At 42.8% G+C, this 21940-nt stretch overlaps 1 protein-coding gene and 1 long non-coding RNA gene across 6 annotated transcripts; one reads left to right on the top strand and one right to left on the bottom strand.

Moving 5' to 3' along the window:
• The first annotated feature begins 68 nt into the window (after positions 1 to 68).
• LOC115591328 (nardilysin-like) lies at positions 69 to 21940 on the top strand. 2 transcript variants are annotated; one of them, XM_030433258.1, is made up of 31 exons: positions 69 to 226; positions 1756 to 1974; positions 2772 to 3036; positions 3629 to 3710; positions 4341 to 4494; positions 7347 to 7420; positions 7826 to 7921; positions 8081 to 8203; positions 8530 to 8587; positions 8735 to 8808; positions 8964 to 9033; positions 9570 to 9647; positions 9792 to 9912; positions 10173 to 10231; positions 10458 to 10512; positions 10602 to 10706; positions 11097 to 11220; positions 11979 to 12065; positions 12187 to 12306; positions 13166 to 13217; positions 13305 to 13455; positions 13742 to 13869; positions 14243 to 14405; positions 15376 to 15407; positions 15675 to 15813; positions 16406 to 16453; positions 16564 to 16616; positions 16786 to 16869; positions 16952 to 17159; positions 18414 to 18500; positions 18815 to 21940. In XM_030433258.1, the coding sequence occupies exons 2-31, from the start codon at positions 1784 to 1786 to the stop codon at positions 19034 to 19036; spliced, it is 3303 nt and encodes a 1100-aa protein (XP_030289118.1). In that variant the 5' UTR covers positions 69 to 226; positions 1756 to 1783; the 3' UTR covers positions 19037 to 21940. The 2 variants fall into 2 exon arrangements, with proteins under 2 accessions (XP_030289118.1, XP_030289119.1); XM_030433259.1 differs by having other exon boundaries at positions 149 to 277.
• LOC115591330 (uncharacterized) lies at positions 11344 to 18495 on the bottom strand. Of its 4 annotated transcripts, none has more exons than XR_003985936.1 (6): positions 18393 to 18495; positions 14197 to 14432; positions 13693 to 13819; positions 13286 to 13449; positions 13130 to 13210; positions 11344 to 12329 (listed from the first exon to the last, which is right to left on the bottom strand). It is a non-coding gene; the product is annotated as an uncharacterized LOC115591330 (long non-coding RNA). The 4 variants fall into 4 exon arrangements; XR_003985933.1 differs by having other exon boundaries at positions 18340 to 18463; XR_003985935.1 differs by lacking the exon at positions 18393 to 18495 and adding an exon at positions 15590 to 15732.

Below are 21940 nucleotides of genomic sequence, written 5' to 3'. Positions count from 1 at the left end.
TACTGCTTTTTGTCTCACTAACATTTAATTCAATGTTTGTCAATCAAACGTTACCTCTGTCGTCACAGATATGTCGACCAATCAGACGACTCGTGTGTCGGTGATCGACTTGCGCTCAGCCAATCGCAGGCTTTGTTTTGGCTAACTGCTATCTGAGCCGAGGCTAGGCTGCTGGACTGAAACCGAAACTCCAAACTTGATCAACATTAAGCTAGCTGAAACAAAGGTGAGCGTCTCCTCCCGCCAGAGAGCAACAAACCGCTGCGTCACGTCTCAGGTATCAGGTGTAACTTAGCCTGCTAGCTAACGCTCAACATACAGCGCTACACCGGGATGTAGCCGCTGTGGCTAAACTAGCTGTGCTTTTCTTAACAGCAGGATTACTGAAAGCTAACGTGCAGCTAACCAAACCGGTCAAAGGCTAACGAGACTAATTTACCATCCGGTCTAATTCACACCAACTGTCGTGATGTCACTTGTGGATATTTAAAGCTAGCTCCAGCAGCTAGCTCGCTAGTGTTAGGACAGCTAACGCTAACCGGCTAACTGTTGCCCTCCTTTAAATCACTGAATATTAACGAGGGGTTCTGTTCACCGGCGACGAGCTGCATTAACCTGCATAACCTTCTATGTTGTTCTCTCGCGCGATGATACTGTGCCACCAAACTGCAGCGATAAAACAACATATTTTAAAATGTTCCTCTCTTATTTACCATAATGATATTCGAGTGTAATAGTGACGATAACAAAACATGACATTCTATGATTCGGCAAATATATGATTCAGCAATTATGATCACAGTGTGTCATGCATCAGTATCAGTCTCTTCCTGACAGGACACATTAATTGATAGTCTACGTGGTCAAAAGTATGTGGACACACAATAAATGTCAGCCATATGTGACTGTCATACCGGAACTGTCTGCTGCTGTAACAGCTTCCTCTTTTTCTGAAAGCCTCCACATGATGTAGCCGGCTGGAGGTTTCTGCAGCAGCTCATTATATTACTGATGAAATGAGAGATCTGCAGTAATTAAAGCTTTCATCACACCACACTCACATGCCCACATAGAGTCACTGCAGGCTTTTATTCATCACTCCTGTCCAAACCGGCTCTGATGAGATCCCATTACATTCAAATGATTGAATGTAAAATCCACAGATATGTTCAGCTGAAGCTCGTGTCATGTTTGAGTTGTTCACTGTTCTGTTCGTACTGTGAGCCTCTGCATGCTGCAGGGAATCATTTGTTAGTGAGTCAACAGATTCATCTTGTGATCAGTTTTTCAATTTACTGGTTAATCAGTGAGATGATTAAAAGACAGACTGCTGTAAAAGATGTCCAAGGTGACATCACATCCTCAAGCTCTTTCCCAAAGAATTCAGTATGAGTAATGAGAAAATATTTAATCAATTATAAGATAGTCGCTTGTTACATTTGTGTTGATTGACTAGAGGATTACGGATAGATTACTTCAGCGTCAGTGAGGTCTAACACTGATGTTAATGAGTTTAAGTTCTTCCACATTGAACTGGGAAAACTGTTTCTTGACGAAGCTGCTTTGTGCAGATGAAACTGTCATGTTAAGACAGGAAACACAAACTTTTCATACAAAGCTTAATGAGCACAGCTGTGTGAGAGTGTCCACATACACAGAAATGTTAATCAGCCCTGAAGCTTTCGCATATGTAATTAAAATGGGTGTATAGTGTTTGTTATGTTGATGAGCATCAGTGTTGTCCTCCGTCTGCAGCCCCGTCTCTCCAGAGGACTCTGTTAAAATGCCTCAGACCAACAAGTCAGCGAGCAGCGCCAGCGTGCCGGGTCAGGTTTCTGCCGCAGACCAGGGCGAGCCGCCGCCACCGCCACAGGATGTCAGGAACCAGGTGGCTGCTGGTGATGTAGATGGAGCTGGAGGAGACCATGGAGACCCTGAGATCATCAAATCACCCAGTGACCCGAAGAAATACAGGTGAGAGAGCTTTGTGTGGTTTAAATGTCAGACAGGATGTGACAGAGAAGAAACACGGCATCACAAACAGAAGAGTCGTGTGATTTAACAGTGTTACATCAAAAGTGAGTGAAATGTTTCAGAACAAGACAGCTGATTTTCTTTTGTGGATCATAATTTAAAACAGGAGTACAAAAAAATCAACATAATGTTCATAATCAGGTGTTTTTTAATGAGCTTTTTGTGACTCTCGGTGGCATTAACGTGCAGAGAAGTGATGAAATGTTTCTTCAAATGCAGCAATGAAGACTCCGACCGCTGACGTCGGATGTGAACTGTAGATCAGATTGCTGATTAAACAAACTAATTTAAAATGTGTTCCTGCACACTTCACTATCTGATCAGTTACACATCTCAACTTATAGCTTTTAAACTATTTATAAACAAAATGCAAATTAACTGGAAACTCAAGTCGTTACGTTCCCTCACTGGTTGTTGTAAATTTTATTTTTACTACAAACAAAAATTGGTTGCAAATGTTAATTTTCTGTCTCTGTGATACTGAAATGTGTGACTTCAGTGCAGTGAACTTTTAATGAAGGATATTTGACAAAATATAAACAAACACTGAGTTAAAACCAGCCGACAGTTTGTCACTGAGCTGCATGTATCTGTCTCTGCTGTCAGTCAGATGAATTTAGACAGACAGCTTCTGTTTCCAGAGCTGCTCACTCACCAGAATCAGAACACTGAGTCCAGTTGATGTTCTGTGAGCTCGCTGTTGTATCGATGCTGATCCGCCCTCGCTCGCTCTGCAGATATATCGAGCTGAGTAACGGCCTCCGAGCGCTCCTCATCTCCGACTTCAGCGGGGCCGACGGGAAGGGAGGCTGTGAAAACGGAGAGGACAGGGGAGAGGACGGAGAGCAGGAGGAAGAGGAGGAAGGTGAGGAAGAAGGGGATTCAGGCGAGGGGTCGGAGGAGGACGAGGAGGAAGACGAGGAGGAGGAGCAGGACAGCGACTTCGACGAGCTGGACGAGGAGAGCGCAGGGAAGAAGAAGAGAGGAAGCTCTGAGAAGCAGGTGGGTGACGAAGATTCAACGTTGTGACCTCGTGTGTTCAGTCTGCCATTGTTTTCTCACGCTATGTATTTTAACAGTTCTTTTTTCCTTTTGAAAGGAAAGTTTTGTGATTAAAAAGTTATTTTTTTTGTTGGAACTGAGAAAATTAAGAGTATAAAGACTTTCAGGTTTGTTGTGACTTACTGTCTTCCATATTTTCTAACTGACTGGTTATTTAATTCATTATCAGTTAATCTGCTGATTATTTTCATGATTAATCGATTGATTTAGTCCATTTAAATGTCAAGAAAATGTCCAACAACAGTCCAAAACACAAAGATTCTTCATTTACTGTCAGAAATGACAGAAAAAAGCAGCAAATCCTTGTGTTTAACGAGCTGGAATAAACAAATTATTAATATTTCTTGCCTTAAAAAGATGATGGAAACATTCAGTGATTATTAGAATAGATGGCAACTAATCGATCAGTGGAGTAATGGTTGCAGCTCTACTGGACACAGACCCTTTAACACACACACACACATAAATCCAGGTTAATCCTCTGAGGTCTTAAAGTGTGTGTTTATGTGTTTGTGTGTTTGTGTGTTTGCAGGCGGCAGCGGCTCTGTGCATCAGCGTCGGGAGCTTCAGTGACCCCGACGACCTGCCCGGCCTCGCCCACTTCCTGGAGCACAGTGAGTCCAGCAGAACAAATTGCAGCTTCACACGAGTCTTTTTATCACGGCTGTCTGATTCTGCTCATTAACACGTCAGACAGACTTCAGTCAGCGACAGCAAGACGGCACTGAAGAGTCACTTCCTGTTTCTGTGTCACGTCTGTTTGTTCTCTGACACTTTGAGACTAGAAGCAGGACGTGAGTGAAGTTCAGAGACGACTGATTCTTTCACCCAACAAAGTCAATAATAGACCCAGTTTTCACGAACCACATGTGACACAACACACCATCAAGTGCAAACATTCAGCACATGCAGTGTGTTGTGTTGTGTTGTGTTGTGTTGTGTTGTGTTGTTTGGACGTGTCACATGTTGCAGCACTTGTCACATTGATGTCAGTATCAGTTTATTCCCGTCTGGTGTTTGTGTTGGAAGGGTTGGATTTGAATTCAGTATCATATCTGATGATTTTAGACATTATTTAGTTAAATACTAACAGCTGATACTGAGAGAATACAGACAGATGAAATGTTAAAGACGTTTCTCTCCTGTCACCTTGATGAAAATGAACACAGTCCTGTCCTTGTTGTGTGTTTCTGGCTGTAAATCCTCTCCTGGTTTTGTTTCATCTGCTCCTCTGTGATGTTCAGTGGTGTTTATGGGCAGTGAGAAATACCCGGCAGAGAACGGCTTCGACGCCTTCCTGAAGAAGCACGGCGGGAGCGACAACGCCTCCACCGACTGCGAGAGAACCATCTTCCAGTTCGACGTACAGAGGAAGTATTTCAGAGAGGCGCTCGACAGGTGAGACCGACTCCTGAACCTCCACAGTCTCTTCACCAGAGAGACCCTGAGCTGTGTTTCTTTGGTTTTCTGCTGGTTGATTTAATTTTTAAAGAAGTTTTTACCACAAAGAGAGAAAACAAAATGTTCCGAGACTTTGGCTGAGCTCCAGTCGGTCCGGTCTGTGACTGACGGTGAGCTGCAGGTCGGTACGCGGGAGTTTCCTGTTGGAACATGAGTGTTCGGGCGTCCCCCTGTTACGAAGGCCAGCGTCCTGCGTGCGTGTTGATGGCAGCTTGTTGTCGGCCATCTGTCGGTCTGACGGGAGGTCAACCGGTTCATTAAAGATCAGCACGAGCACTCAGCCGCCCGCCAACAGGCCGACTGATGTCCTCGCTGCAGCCACGTCGGTACCGTTGGTGTTTTTAGAGCGAGAGGAAACACGACGGACGAGGAGACGCCTGCAGGCTGAATTTCTCAGGTTCAGTCGGTGACATCTGAATAAAGCAGCTGTCAAAATGTTCCCACTGCAGGAGGAGATCTGAAGTAATGTGGCTGTTCCAACAATTAGGACGATTATTCGGTTCATTTTCATTTCAAACAGTTTGTTCTCTCAGTCACAGAAACAGAAGACTTAATCAGTGTGTGATCATGGGAGTTATTGTCTTCATGTTAAACATCCACCAGTACTGATTAAAATCTATCTGATGTGATTCAGAAACGCACAAAGCTTCACAGACGAGGTCATATTTCAGTTTGATTTTGAGTTTGACTCTCTGACTTTCTCCTGGAAGTTAAAGTGACAGGCGACTAATCCGAATCACAAGAAGAATCTTTGACAAACATCTTTATAGAGTTGCACGATACCCGCGGTACCCACGGTACCCCGCGGTGCCAAATCTTAACGGTTCCTACTATACTAGAAATTCTACACGACGGTACTACCGTGGATTACTATCGGTGCCAGTTTCCGCTACATAGCGGCCGCCTCTACTCTCCTTCCGGCTTGTCACTGCATGCTACTCCCTTGTAAACAAACCCACATGCTAACTACTGCAACCGAACTACACAGCTGCTGAATGATTGGCTGTTTGCCTGTTACTGGTGATGTCCGGGGATATGATAGGCTGTTTCCGCACGCTGGGTCCCCCGCTGATTGGCTGTTCGTGTGTTTCTGCCAGCAAGAACGAACTCCGTGAAGACAGCTTCTCGATAGAAATTCGCTTCAAAACAAACAACAAGCTAAAGTTCTGTCTCACCCAGACGCGAGCTTACAGTCACTAACACGAGACAACACACTCACCATGGCAGAAGCACCAGGACCGAGCGGCGAGTCTGCCGCGGCCGCGTCTCAGTGGCACCACTAATTTTGCTCAAAAAAACAAACTCCAAAAGTCACATTTGGAACTATTTTAGCTTTAAACAAGGCACAGATGGTAAAGCAATAGACGATGGCCGTCCACTGTGCAGGCGCTGCCACCAAGCTATAGGAGCCAAAGGAGGGAACACATCCAACCTCATAAACACCTGCAGGGTCGTCACCCAGATTTATATGTCGAATACCAGGTTAGTATACCCTGTTTATTTTCTCATTGGCTAATATTAGTCTATATGCTCCGTGTACAGGCTGAGGAATGACGAGTTAAAGGATGTCAAAGTATAAAGCACCTAGAAAATGCATAAAAATATAGTTTTCACAGGGAATCAGTTCCTGCTTATTGTATTTTGTCCTCTATGGTTTATTATGTTATATTATTGTCAAATAGATATTTTTAAAAGACAGAGGATTTGTTATCCTAAATTGATTATTTATATTAGTTAAACATAAATAATGTGCAAAGGAAACTAAATGATTATATGATTTCAACCATATCAATTCTAACTTCATTTATTAGTTTTTTATTGCTCGTATGCTTTTGTTCATGTACTCTTATTGACCCAGTTATGAACTAAAACCATTAGGACCATTAGGCTAATTTGTTATGTATTTCCCACTCCTTATTTTAGAGAGAGCCATCCAACCCAAAAGGGAAGCAACCCATGGCCAAGACCATACCTTTTATTTTTTTTATTTTAACTTTTTAATAAATGTTATTCATAAAAGTATTTGTTTCAGTCTAATTCATGCTTCACTAGTATTATGTTTATCATGCACCAAACAACATTATAAGTAATTAATAAGTATTTATAACTTGTACAAATACAATGCAGTTCATAAAAATAATGATAATAAAAAAAGGCTGCAGTATCGCGATAATACCCGGAACCGTGATACTTTGTCTGGTATAGTATCGTGGTTACTCATTTTGGTATCGTGACAACTCTACATCTTTATAATGAAGTTCTGTAGCGCTGCAGAGACGTCCTGACTGACATCTTCTTCTCCAGACGTAAGAACACGTGTGTTTGGTACAGACTCTAACAAAGATCACAGCATCAGGATCTTAATAGTTTTTACAGTTGGGAAGCAAAAATGACCTTCACCAGTAACGAGGAGTCATCGCAGTCGAATTATCAGTGAAAATAATCACAATATGATTTGTTTCTACTGTATCGTACAGCCTTGGTCTAGTACACAACAAAACTCACAACACAGGTTGTTTGTAGACTTTTTAATGCAGAAATGTTCCATATTAACATATTAAATATTTAATAAAGTCATTATTTGTTAGATAAAATGTCACAAATCCTAAAAGATACATCACATGTTCCTTGAATCCAGTTTGACGTCTTGAATTGTCTTTTTTTTGTTGTCTGACAGTTAAAACAAAGTTCTTTACTTTACAGAAGCTGAAACCAAAAGCAGTCATAAATAACAAACAGATGAATTTGAAAGTACTGAGCAGTTAACAGTTAATCTGTGTGTGTTTCAGGTGGGCTCAGTTCTTCATCTGTCCTCTGATGATAGAAGATGCCATCGACAGGGAGGTGGAGGCTGTGGACAGCGGTGAGTCCACACGGACACAAACTACATGTCGTCTGCTCACTTGAGCTCGCTGGGGTCCAAACTAACGGGCCGACGGTTCGGTCAGAGCCACACTTTGGGTTTTATGCCTCTGTGCTGGTGAGAGCTGTAGAAGGAGGCGTTGTGTTTTCAGGAGTGAGAACACATCAGACAGTCAACATCCTGCCTCCATAACATGCTGATATGCTTTGATAAACACATTGTAAGAAACGTGTTATATTGGCCAAAGTATTAATATCTGATATTTTTAACTTCCCCATATCGGCATCGGCCCCAAGAATGGAGCGTCTGTCAGGCTCTGATGAAAATACAAAGACAAGTCCTGGTTTGTGTTGTTTGTCTGAGTGTCTTCCTCCTTCACGGCTCTTCTCTCTTCTCTCTGTTCAGAGTACCAGTTGGCGAGGCCGTCTGACTCACATCGTAAGGAGATGCTGTTTGGGAGTCTGGCTAAACCCGGACACCCGATGGGTAAATTCTGCTGGGGTAAGACTTTCACAGACCACAGCAGAAGGAAATGTTTTATTTCTCCTCTGATGATGTTCAGTTTTCATTTTGTCGGTGATAAATCTGTCTTGTAGTTTCTTCTGATCGGATGTCTTCAGGTTTGACGTGTCCTCACTATTGAACGTGTGCTCCTGTCAGGTAACGCTCAGACATTAAAGCACGAGCCCAGAGAGAAACAGATCAACACCTACCAGCGGCTCCGACACTTCTGGAAGAGATACTACTCGGCTCACTACATGACGCTCGCTGTTCAGTCCAAAGGTACGAACACAAACTCACCAGACGTCGTCAGACAGCTCGAATACACACAGAATGTAAAGCTGCTGGTGGATAAAAGATGGAGGAACATTTAAATCCATCTAAAGATGAAGTGAATCACCTCCTGAGGAGGAGAGGAGGTGTCAGCATTCAGTTTTTGATGACTTTTAGCTCTTACTCATGATGTTTTAATGCACAACATGGTGTGAATACTAACAAGCTGATGTCGGCATCCTGTGTAGCTGTTTTGATGCTCTCCAAGCTGCAGCTAACATTAGCATGCTATGCTATCCGTGTGAAGCTGACTGAGATGTGATGTTGTTGTGCAGAGACTCTGGACACTCTGGAGCAGTGGGTGAGAGAGATCTTCATCAAAGTTCCCAACAAGTAAGACTATAAATGGAACTATGATCAATATATCAACCGATATTTTTGTGTGAAAAAAGAGAAGTGGATCACACGACCACTCTTCTTCCTCTCCTCTCGTCTGTTTTAATCATATTAAAGAAGGTTTTGTTATTTATATGTTTCCAGCGGTGAACCTCAGGCGGACTTCTCTCACCTGCAGCAGCCGTTTGACACTCCGGCCTTCAACAAACTCTACAGAGGTCAGACACCGTTTGTTATTATGATGATTATTAAAGTAGTGATGCTGGGATTCTTCTTCTGTATATTATACACATGTAGTCGTGTATCTCCAGAGTCTGATCTGATTAAACCGTCATCCTGAACATGCTGATATATATTAATGTGTTTGTTGCAGTTGTTCCTGTGAGGAAGGTTCACGCTCTGACCATCAGCTGGGCCGTACCGCCGCAGGGGAAACACTACAGGTGAGTCCAGCACAGCTTCATACACATGTACAGGTGCAGAGGGTGGTTAGATCTTCTAATGAATCAATAAGGTCAACCAAAAATGTAAATCCAGTCCTCCTCTCCTCCTCCTGAGCTGTGTGAGGATGACTGAGGTTACATTTCTGGTGTGAACTGTCCCTTTAAAAGCCTTTAAATGCAGACACAATCTGGATCAACACACTCACACGGCAGCATTTCCGTTTCTTCCCGCTCTGTATTTAATCTGTTCTCTGTGAATCTGATCTCTCTCGCAGCTGTCCGGGTTACTTTTTGTGGTGTCATGAATTATTTGTCATGTTGGTTTTAACCTCACAGTTATTTGTCTGATGCTTTTATCCAGAGTGACTCACAGTAAGTGTGTTCAGCCATGTAGATATAACCGTCGTGCCAGAACATCAGCTCCTCTGAGACTCTGGATCAGCGTGTTGAGACAGACGGGTCTCAGTCCAGCTGACGTACAGACGAGTGTGTCGGTCCGATCCGACGTCACAGAGTGTGTTTGTGTTGTTTGTCAGGGTGAAGCCTCTCCACTACATCTCCTGGCTGATCGGACACGAAGGAACCGGCAGCATCCTGTCGCTGCTCAGGAAGAAGTGAGTCATCAAGAACTGAGATACACTGAGAGAGTCGATCCTGCAGGAGAGCAGCGGACTGTTGTATACTGAGTGTGTGTGTGTGTGTGTGTGTGTGTGTGTGTGTGTGTGTGTGTGTGTGTGTGTGTGTGTGTGTGTTCTCAGGTGCTGGGCTCTGGCTCTGTTTGGAGGAAACAGTGAGACGGGTTTCGATCAGAACACCACCTACTCCATCTTCTCCATCTCCATCACCCTCACTGACCAGGGCTACCAGAACTTCTACCAGGTCCAAACACACACACACACACACACACACACACACACACACACACAGCTGTAAACACTCAGTGAAGTTGTGAAATTATCTTCAGAGGTTTTAACTTCTTGTGAAAAGTGTTACTGAAGTTCTTCCTGGAGAGAAGACGAGGGAGCTGCTGGTTCAAGCTTCACTCAGCTGATTAATGAATCACCGATCAATAAATAAGATTGATAAGAAACATCTTCAGTGTCCCGTAAACTCAAACACAACATGATGTGTCTGTGCAGGTCGTCGATTTTGTCTTCCAGTACCTGAAGATGCTGCAGACACTGAACCCCCAGCAGAGGTCAGACAACACACACACACACACACACACACACACACACACACACACACATACGCACACACACACACATTAACATATTATTTTTTATTGATTGATTAACTCCAGAAAGCCAACACTAATCATATAAACATGTTAACACACAGATATTGTACATTTCTGTTTCAATCTGATCTTTCGCTTCTTGTTATCACTGCAAAACGTTTTATTTTATATAATCTTTTTTCAGGATCTACGAAGAAATTCAGAAGATAGAAGCCAACGAGTTTCACTATCAGGAGCAGGTACACACACACACACACACACGTACAGTAATGATCACTGATTTATAAATCAGTGAAACATGTCGTCTCTGTTTGATCTGGACCTACAGACGGATCCCATCGAGTTTGTGGAGAACATCTGTGAGAACATGCAGCTGTTTCCCAAAGAGGACTTCCTGACCGGAGACCAGCTCATGTTTGAGTACGACCCCGAGGTAACCAGGACCACGAGACCAGATCTGATCCAGGATCAGTCTGAGACCACGAGACCAGATCTGATCCAGGATCAGTCTGAGACGAGACCAGATCTGATCCAGGATCAGTCTGAGACCACGAGACCAGATCATGTTTGAGTACGACCCCGAGGTAACCAGGACCACGAGACCAGATCTGATCCAGGATCAGTCTGAGACCACGAGACCAGCCTCTGTTCACCAAACAGCACACTTTGTGTTTTTTTCGGTCTCCTGTAGAAATGTTCTGGATGTTCGCTCCTTCCCTCGTTATCACATCAGATATCATGAATTTAATCCACCGTGTTTAGTGAAATGATGGTCGTGTGTAGTCGTTTTGTAACAAACAGTGATGTGACTGTCTGTGTTCAGGTGATCAGTGCTGCTCTGTCCCTGCTGACCCCCGACAGAGCCAACCTGCTGCTGCTGTCTCCAGAGAACGAAGGTCGCTGTTCACTCAGAGAGAAATGGTTCGGGACCTGCTACAGCATGGAGGGTGAGACGGACAGACACACACAGACAGACAGACAGACAGACACACACACAGACAGACACACACACAGACAGGCCTCTGAGGTTCTGAAGGCTTCTTAAAAGAACATTAACTTGAAGTGTAAAACTCTCGTCAATGTTCTTTATTTTAGCCATTTAGTAAAAACTTCTGACTGCATAAAACAAGACAGCGTATTCTCAGCCAACCAAAAAACAGCAAAATGACTTTTAAAAATATGAAATCCCGCCTTCATATAACACAAGCTGCCTCTCCTGTGGAAGGTCTTCAGGTTAAAAATACCTTTTAAAGTTCCTTTAGCAGGTTCAGAGAAAGTTTCTTTCAGCAGCTTTGAGGATCAAACATTTACATTTCCTGCTTGGCGCCAGTTTGCACTGATGCAGCGGCCTTTTTAAAGTATTTATCTGTGTTGTTGTTCTGACGACACGTCTAAAGACTTCTTTATGGTCTCAGTCTCGTCAGAGCCGACTGCATCCGTACTCACTCTTCTCTCGGTCTCAGAGAAAGACTATTACAGTCCACAGCTGCAGAGACGATATCACTGTGTTAAGTAATTGTTAAACAGATTTTGTACTTCTTGATGATATTCGAAGACAGAAAATCTGATGCTTGCACAACAATTGTGTCGTGTTTGGTTGATGGTAAACATGGAAGAGGAGTGTTGAATAAAGAAGTTGATTTCAGCTCCTTCCTGTATTTGGTCACACTTATATTAAACCTGGTTGTTTGATTTGTGTCGTCAGACCTCTCAGACGAGTGGGCGCAGCGCTGGGCTGGAGACTTTGAACTCAACCCTGATCTCCACCTTCCTGCTGAGAACAAATTCATCGGTCAGTACAAACACAAGTTGTGATCGCTGGATAAAATCCATCTACAAACTATAAAACACGACTGCCACACTGTCGGCTGTTTGTCAGACTCATGATGACGTTTTTCTTCTTCGTGCCGCAGCGACGGACTTCACCCTGAAAACGTCCGACTGTCCGGACTCTGAGTTTCCCGTCAGGATCGTGAACACGGATCGAGGATGTTTGTGGTACAAGAAGGACAACAAGTTCAAGATCCCCAAAGGTGAGTCGAGTCGTCGCTTCAGCCTGAAACAACAACAAACACTGTCATCATCAGTTTCTCTGCTGACTCGGAGGCTGTGACCGCTTTTAAATCCCACAACGAGAATTTAAGATTTTTGTGGTCAAACCAAACGAGGAACAAATTATATTGACTATTTTTGTCTGAACATGAATCAGTTCCTGCTGTTGTTGAGGTTAAACGGCCCCATCTGGTGGATAATCTTCATTATTGCTTCTCTATAAAAACATGATATGTAAACTCAGTATTGTCCACACTTCAGTTCACGTGACCTGTTAATGCTGTAATCCTTAAAAAAAACTTTTACACAGTTTATAGCCTCCAACTATATAAAAACATGTATTTTCTCCAAACATTGTTCAAAACTACAAAATGATATTTTAAACTTTGTGACAATCATAAAGTTTATAAGATGTTAAAATCTGTCAGGCTGAATAAATACACAGACATCAGGAATGAGTCTGTAGTTTAAAGATAATTTACATTTTTTAACAGTTCAATAACATGATGCATTCATTTAGACACTTTATTGATCTCAAGGGGAAATTTAGACCCTCAGTAATTCATAATAAAATAATTTAAGTGGAGAACAGATCATGAGGATAAAAAACACAGAGCAGTGAAGTGATCGTCTCCACCAGAGCTGCAGTCATGCTACAGCTAGCTCACCTGTACAGGTGTATAACAGTACAAGTGTCACGGATCAACTTTAAAAAAGTGCAAAAATGAAGCTGATACCATTGATCATGTAAATTAAATACAGAAACACTCAATATTAATAAGACCACAAAGGTGATTATCAGACCTCTGTTGACTCGATCACGTTGTTTCTGTCCTCCAGCTTATATTCGCTTCAACCTGATCACCCCGATGATCCAGAAGAGTCCTGAGAAGTAAGAAATCATCGTAACACCTGATGAACTGATGTTATTACAGCGTCAGAGGACTCGTTGTGTCTCACTGTGTCGTTCCTCTTTCAGTCTGGTGCTGTTCGACATCTTCGTGAACATCTTGGCTCACAACCTGGCAGAGCCGGCCTACGAGGCCGACGTGGCGCAGCTCGAGTACAAACTGGTGGCCGGAGAGCACGGACTGGTGATCCGGCTGAAGGGCTTCAACCACAAACTGCCGGTCAGGACACACACACACACACACACACACACACACACACACACACACACACACACACACACACACACATTAACAGTGTTATACTATTGTGAGAATATCAGACTGTTTTATCATTACAACCGATTATGTGTCACTTATGTTGTGATTGGTAAAGTACAAATCTGCCCAGTAACTCAAGTTGTGGAGATAAAAGTGTTACTATCTTACAGTAGAAATACACAAGTAAAGTACAACTACCTGAACATTGTACTGGAGTAAACGCCCTCCCTCCTGGTTGGTGTTCCAGCTGCTGTTGAAGCTGATCGTGGATCATCTGGCAGAGTTCAGCGCCGAGCCGGGCGTCTTCACCATGTTCTCTGAGCAGCTGAAGAAGACCTACTTCAACATCCTCATCAAACCGGAGAGACTCGGCAAGTACGTGTCACACACACACACACACACACACACACACACTGCAACACACACACACGCTGCAACACACACACACACACACACACACACACACACTGCAACTACATCTTCTGTATGACCTATAAATAACAGGAGTCAGATGTTTTGTTTGGAGTAATATTCCTGCTGTATTTTGCTGCTGTAGGTGTTTCAGGTGGAGTTAATATAAAATAATAAACATGTTCAGGTCTTTTCCTTCATGATAAATCAAGGCAGTTGAACTCTTGTATCAGTTAACTGACTCTACAACATAGTTTGTAGTTTAAATCTCATGTGAGTGAACAAACTCACACAGAAGGAGGTTTACCGACTCAGGCTGATGTTTCTGTCTGTTCAGGGACGTCCGTCTGTTGATCCTGGAGCACTGTCGCTGGTCGGTCATTCAGAAGTATCAGGCCGTCATGAAGGGTCTGACCGTTGACGACCTCATGACCTTCGTCTCCGGGCTGAAGGCGGAGCTGTACGCTGAGGGGCTGGTGCAGGGAAACTTCACCAGCACGGTGAGACACGGCGACACACTCTGACGTCTGTGATGTAGAGAATAAACCGACAGAGACGACTGAGAATCAAAAGACAGCTCCCTTAAATTACAGAAAACATCTGGTTTAGTTTCTGCTGCTCACAGCTGCAAATACAACATTTAAAGAGTGACATCTGCCCGTCGACTTGATAATACTGGTTTGTACGCTTGCTGGAAGTCCTTGAATTTTTATGAAGTGTTTTCAAGGTCTGAGAAGTGCTGGGACTAAAAGCAACCAACAGACTGCCAAGCATCACGCTGCCCTTCATTTCTGTAACAGCTAGTAACAGAAAACTGAGTTTTAAGGAGCCGCTCAAACCCTGTTTGATGTCTGATGTTCAGTGACTGATTGTTATAAACTTCACAGAAATGGATCGTTTTAACATCAATCTAAAATTACAAACACAATTATTTTTACAGAAAAACTACAGCTTCTGTCTCTCTCTTGGTGATAACATGTGGTGGCAACAGAAGAGCTGCTCGATTTTTACATTTTTTTTATTGGTCATTCTGGTTTCAGCTCAGATTTCAGGGATGTGAAACCTTTCAAGATAATCTAAGAAATTACATCACAATAAGCATAAATGCCAACATTTTGGATTGTAACTAAAAAAACAGCTTTGCTCATAAAAAATATATCTTAAAAACAGATAGTGTTACAAAATATTTTGAATTTATATTTTGTGTCCTTATTTACTAAATTTGAAAACAACATGATGAATTTTGTATTATTACATTTTAAATTATTTCAATCAATTCTGGTTTGACTAACACGTTTGGCTGAGATTGTACAGATCTTAGGGAGATGCAACATTTGAAGAAATGACTTCACTGTAGGCTCAAAGGGTTAAATATAACTGTCAGAACAGACCTCTGGCTCTGAGGTTTCGTACATATTGTTTATATTGAACATTTCCGGTTCAGATCTCACTCTTTGTTTCCTCCAACAGGAGTCGAAGGAGTTTCTGCAGTACTTCATCGAGTGAGTATCCCGCTTCATTATTTATACATTTCACATGACAGTCACACCCATAAATAACTGAAACACTCACGTTCTCAACTGATTTATTAATTTATCTAAAAGACAGATTTCTAATTCATCTGTAAGATTAGTTCAGAATCTGTCTGTGTGTTTTAAATGAGCTGGACTTTTAACAGACCTACAGGAGTTTTTGGATGCTGGTCCTCCAGCTCACAGTCCAGCTGGTCCCAGTTCAGACTGGTTTATAAATGTGCTGTGTGTCTGCAGGAAGCTGCAGTTCCAGCCTCTGTCAGCAGAGGTCCCCGTGTTGTTCCGGGTGGTGGAGCTGCCTCAAAAACAACATCTGTGTAAAGTCAAATCTCTCAACAAAGGAGACGCCAACTCTGAGGTCACCGTCTACTACCAGGTAGGAAAACAGACAAACTATAAACTCATCAACACATACAAGTTTCAAGGAAATTAAAATAATCCTTCTTGGGAAAATCTCCATGAAGACTATACAGAATCAGAATTTGGTTGCAAGAAAGTGAAAACTAGAAGAAATATGAATTGAAAAGGATCAATTTATCAAAAATTATTTCCTGTTATTTATTTGATTACTGTAAACATTCAGCAACAACTCTATAAATGAAAACATGTGGCAAAGTTTCTTTGGGGTCTTTTGGATGTTGAGGACAAATTTCAACCCAATAAACGACCCGTGAGGTTCTGAATACACATGAAAACATTTAACTGCTGAAATTCAGCTCAGAAGGCCAAACTTAAATAATCATAACTTAGAAAGTATCTGGAGTCCAGCTGGAGGATTCAGCAGTCAAGGAAGTCCATGATGTGGAAAAGTTCTGGATGTTGGGTGCATTGGCGTTGAATTGAGTATTTTTACAGTGTGGTATTAGTACTTTTACTTCAGTGCAGGATCTCTGCAGTGAGTGTTTCCTGCTGTAGAAAGTCACATCTTTGTATTGTGTTGTTGACGTGTTTGGTTCTGTGTGTTGCAGTCGGGGCTGAAGAACCTCAGAGAACACGCTCTGATGGAGCTGATGGTGGTGAGTGTGGATGTCTCAACACAATATAAAACAGAGTAACTGCAGTCTGATGAGTCCTGTGTGTGTGTGTGTGTGTGTGTGTGTGACATTGATTGGACTCGTGTCCACAGATGCACATGGAGGAGCCCTGCTTCGACTTCCTCAGGACGAAGGAGACACTGGGGTGAGTGTCAGTCTGATGAATGAGGATTAGGTTTTTGTTTTCTCGAAGCAGTGAGTCATACTAGTGAATTAAAGTTAATCTACCTTCCAAAAAACAAGGTATGAACTGAACTGTGGGTTTTGATGCTGTTTCCGTTAAACTGTCCAGTACATCCTCTCGTTTCATCCAGGTACCAGGTGTACCCGACCTGCAGGAACACCTCAGGTGTGCTGGGGTTCTCTGTCACCGTGGAAACACAGGCCACTAAATTCAGGTGAGTCGACCTCTGCTGACGTCTCTGTGGAGCTCCAGAGTCCACTTCTTTGTTCAAACGCTCCTCTTCTTTGTTCTCGCAGCACGGAGTTCGTCGAGGCGAAGATCGAGGAGTTCCTGGTCAGCTTTGGCGAGCGTTTGTCAGGTCTGAGCGAGGAAGCCTTTAAGACCCAGGTGACGGCTCTCATCAAGCTGAAGGAGTGCGAGGACGCCCACCTGGGAGAGGAAGTGGACCGCAACTGGTTTGAGGTCGTCACACAGCAGTACGTCTTCAAGAGGCTCGACAAGGAGGTGAGACGCGCCTGTTTAACTTACATATATAAATCCCAGTAAGAAGTTTAGTCCACATGTACACCTCACACAGTGCAGGTCAAGCTTTTTCCGAATAAATCTGGACAGTATTCATTTAAAATCCTTAAATTCTCTTCAGTTTAGTAGAACTATAGTGTTCAATCCATTAAGAAAAAACACTTGAGAAAAACGACGAGCTAAAAGACGGACAGGCTAACGTTAGCTCTGAGAAGTGACTGAGTGGCACTCAGGTCAAAGGAAAGCACCTGTTGTATTTCACTCCAGTTTGAGGGTTAAGGCAGATACACACTACAGGATATTCGGGCCGATTTTTGTCCCGATTTCTCCGTTACGATCAAAGCCAGCAAAGGCGCGATTATCTGATGTTTGCAAAGGACATGGTGTCTGATTTTCCTGTGGTGTGTTAAGAGTGATTTTGTCCGGTCAGATCCACTCAGAAGGCGTCGGAAGGAGAGATCGTAAATAATGAACATGTTTAATATTTGCGACTAGTAATCCTGTAGTGTGTGGGGTGTTCCGAGCGGAGCCGAGCTTGCACAGCGTATGATGTCACGTGTACCGGACCAACAGCCAATCAAGATGCGAGCTGAGTCAGCTGTGTCAGCCTTTTGTTTACCTGTTGCCATGGTTACCCGCAGCACCGGGGGCCAGAGCGCACAGCGCTGCTCTCGAAGCTATCTGTAATACTTGTGACAATTTTTACTCACCTCCAACTCGCGCTGTAACGCCTACAGCCCACACTCTCGCCGTCTCCATGACTTTTTTAGCCAGTAATAGGCCTAAAACAACCACCACTGCATCTTCCGGTTCGTCCGCCATGTTTGTTTACACTGAAGTCACGTTTGACCACGCGAGATTTGCAATATTGCGCGTGAAGAACCTGATACTCTGCTGAAGAATCGGTTAGTGTGTGGTGTGCACTACGGAGAACACCACACACTATAAGATCAGCAGAGAGAGATCTTGTGCGATCTGTCTTTTGTTATCATCAAGTGTGTGGTCTCCTAATCTGTGAAGGTTTGAAAAATCCTGTAGTGTGTACCCGCCATTAGTTACCTGGAAATGGTTGCAGGGCTGTAGAAAAGAAAATGAACGAAACTGATGTCCTACGTACTTTATAACAAGACCTGGACAATCTCATATTTAAAACAGACCTTACAAACAGCTGGTGAGGCTGCAGGTCTGTGGTTCTGGTCCTGGTCTGGCTCTAACCTGTTCTGTTCTCTCCTGCAGATTGAAGCCCTGAAGCTCTTCAGTCAGGAGGAGCTGGTCTCCTGGTTCCTGGAGCACAGAAACAGCAGCAGGAAGCTCAGCGTTCATGTGAGTGACACAAAGACTCTCAAGTTTGTTTCAGGACAGAAACCTGCTCGGACAGATCAGAGTTAAAGTGAAGCAGTATTCTAACAAACATTAACAGGTTTAAACAATAAGTCATTTAGATGTTTGTCCTAAAACAGTCAGAATACTCATGAGGAAATTTAAATGACACTGTTTGTAATTATCAGACTAAAAATGCTAAAGTACCTTTGAAAGTGCCCTCTAGTGACCACAGCTAGACAGCAGAGACAAAAGATGTTCAAAGAAACAAAAGTTAGCAGAACCACTGATGTTCAGAACGTCTGTTTCTGGCTCAGGTTGTTGGTTTTGGGGCGGAGGAGAACGACTCACCAGATCAGAGCGACGCCTGCAGCCCCGCCACCCCCGACAACCCTCCCTCCTCGGCCTACGGTGAAGTGAGCGAGCTGACCTTCCTGCCGGCCTCCTCGCCGTCGCTCCAGGACGCCACGCTCATCACCGACATCAGAGCCTTCACCTCCTCCCTCAACCTCCACCCCTACCACAAAATCCTCAGCTAGCTCGCCCTCGCTGCAGACCGACAGGACGGGAACTCGTCTACAGACGGCCTCGCTGTCGGAGATAACACAGTAACCATGGAAACGGCGAGCATTGATGTTTGACGGAAGAGGACGTTGTTAGGACGGACAGAAACCGAGGAAGATTTTACATGTTTAGTTTTTTGTTTTATGCAAGTGGTTGTAATAATGCTGCATTCACGTCCTGTGGGAAAAGTCTGGGCCTGTATTCAGACAACATCCTATAATCACGCCTACAAATCAGGTTTGCAGAGCCAGAAAAATACATAAAACAACCAAACATGAACCATTTTATGTAGCTAATAAAAAAGTAACTCATGAGAGTAATCTGCTGTACTGTAGCAAAAACATCATGCTAACACTCAGCTGAGCTCGGAGCTGATGCTGTCAGGTGGAAGTTAAAGAAAAAGTGTTGACAGATTAAACTCAGATCATTTGATTTCACCCTCCATCACATTTTACACTTTCCATATTATCGGCGAAAAACGTGTTCTGTATAGTTTTCTACACGCAGTGATGTAGTTGTAAAAGAGCTGAGGACGGTTTCAGCTGCCGTTAACTTGTGAGCTCGTACAGGTGGAGATGGTTTTTACCTCTAATGTCACCCTGTGGTGGGAAATACAGGGAAACAATAGTGCCGCAGGAATGAGTCCTAAAACCTGAACATAAATTAGCATTTTTCCACTTCCTGTTCCATCGTCTAAAAGTCAGAAGGTCTTTAGTTAGATGTCTGAAACGAGGTCTCTGTTAAACACAAGCTTAACAGATTTCCATGCTTTGTTCTTCAACATAAAATTTCTCAGCATTTGTGAATTATAAATCTCTTCATGTGTTGAAAACGGTTAGCGGCTGCTAACAGTTCTCTAAATGAGACTACAGAGGTTGTTGAGGACTTTAAACGTCATCACAGTGAAAATGGAGACTCATCTCCTCACTAGTCCATCTTTACAGGCCCACTTTAGTTACAAAATATTAATATCTACCAGAATCTGATCAATCTAAAAGTTGTTTAATTGCAGCGTGTATACTATAGTGTAGTAGGAAGCGTGGTGGTGGTGATGTTGAAGTCACACATTTGTTTGTAGCCTAACATTTGCTTTTTACATCTAGAAATGTATCATCTTAATGAACAAAACGTGGAAGGATCCTTAACTTACGTTCGACTATTATTTTTTGCACTAATCCAAAATGTTAAAAGCCCACAGAGGGAACCAGGGCCAAGCTAACTTACGGGTCAGCTGACATAAATATGTCATCATGGCTCCTTCACTAGTGATTATAAAAAAATTTGTGAACAAATGATTTGCATGACTGGTGGGAGGTTTCCAGTGGGCAGCCTGAGTATCTAGAGCAGAGCAACAGCTTCAGTACAGGGGCCTCATTTATAAAACAATTCTTAGATTAACACTTGAACTTAATCTTGATCATTTTCAACTTTGTGCTTACGTTGGAATTCACAAAAGATGATGAACAAAAAAAACTTTGCTCTAAGAATCCCGTTTGTGAGTGAGGCACCTGTGATCCATAAATCTCTAATCAACTTAATCTCAACACCTGCCTTGTGACTTCCTCATATAATGCAGCCAAATAAAGGTTTAGTCAGTGACAGACCAAAAGACAAAATCAGAGATCAGAGTGATGGTAGAGGAGACTGAAGCCATGCAACTCGTATTATTCATTGGACTAAATAGTTGGTTGACAAAGAACAGCAGCTGTGTGTCTTGTTGTCGCACTGTGTTCATAATGTCAAAGTTCACCACAGTCACACCTGCAGTTACCCTACAGACCTCGCAGGAGAATGTCCAGACTTTTCATAGAGATAAGACGGTTTTACTCAAATAGTTTTCTGCAGAACTGATAGCAAGTCTGTTTGTAAATGAGGCCCCAGATGCGTTCAAGTACAGTATTGACTGTGCTGACTGTGACCAACACAGTGATCACTGTGGTTAGACACTTAAATCAGAGGAAAAGTCACTTCCTGTGAAGCTGTGAGTGCAAATGCGATATATGTAGAAACCAACGATTGAAACAACAAAATAATTTCTGTACACAGCTACACGTTCCCTTTAGCTGTGAAGTAACGAGAAACTTGTTTTATGCTGAGGAAGCAGACATTTCCTGCTGCTCTGCACAGGAAGTTGGTCCGCTAGCTCTCCGTTAGGACTGACTAGCTGCTCTGAGACACTCGATGAATACAGGCGTCTCAGCTTCTGACTGATGCAGGAGTTACACTGCTAAGAATTAAAAATAATGTTCCATTCATCCAAATAACGTACATCATTTCTGTACTGGACTAAATATCAGAGGAAACGGTGAAAGGAGTAATATGTTTGTTGTTACTGTGAAAATGCTGAACAGAAGCAACCAAAGTAAAGAAAAAATAATCTTTGTGTCTTGATGGATTTAACTGAGTCAGATTGTTTCCTTGTTGCTTTTAGCTCTGAAATGAATTGTCTGATTATTCCCAGGTGAAGTGAATGCAGCACGATGACTCAGGGCTCTGGTTTAAAATACGTTACGAACGACAACAAGAAGGGCAGAACTATCATTTTAACATCACTTCAGCCAGTATCACTGAAAAAACAACTGCTATGTTTTTATTTATTACATATACATGTTCATACTGTACTAATGGAGGATGTATATGAAGCATTAACTGTACGGACTAACAGTTTATCTGGTGGCCAGTGATACACGACTGTGATCTGTTTTAACTCAGAATGTACTGCAGTAGGTTGGAGGCTCAGAGTGCCACCACAATAATCTGAATTACTTCTATTTGCATTTAAATGACTATTAAAAACACCTTAATTAAAATGTTTCAGTTAAGAGTTCAGTTTTGTTTGATTATTCTGTCTTTAAATGATAATAAAATAATAAACAGTT

This window comes from Sparus aurata, chromosome 11 (assembly GCF_900880675.1).
Source record: "Sparus aurata chromosome 11, fSpaAur1.1, whole genome shotgun sequence".
Taxonomy (NCBI): domain Eukaryota; kingdom Metazoa; phylum Chordata; class Actinopteri; order Spariformes; family Sparidae; genus Sparus; species Sparus aurata.
This window is presented reverse-complemented; position numbering and strand designations above follow the sequence as displayed.

What these genes read in the sequence shown, in the direction of transcription:
- LOC115591328 (XM_030433258.1), top strand. Translation starts at nt 1,784, where the DNA reads ATGCCTCAGACCAACAAGTCAGCGAGCAGCGCCAGCGTGCCGGGTCAG. An exon ending in AGTGACCCGAAGAAATACAG is followed by an intron (nt 1,975 to 2,771) that starts GTGAGAGAGCTT and finishes CTCGCTCTGCAG; the next exon opens with ATATATCGAGCTGAGTAACG. An exon ending in ATCCAGAAGAGTCCTGAGAA is followed by an intron (nt 13,218 to 13,304) that starts GTAAGAAATCAT and finishes TTCCTCTTTCAG; the next exon opens with TCTGGTGCTGTTCGACATCT.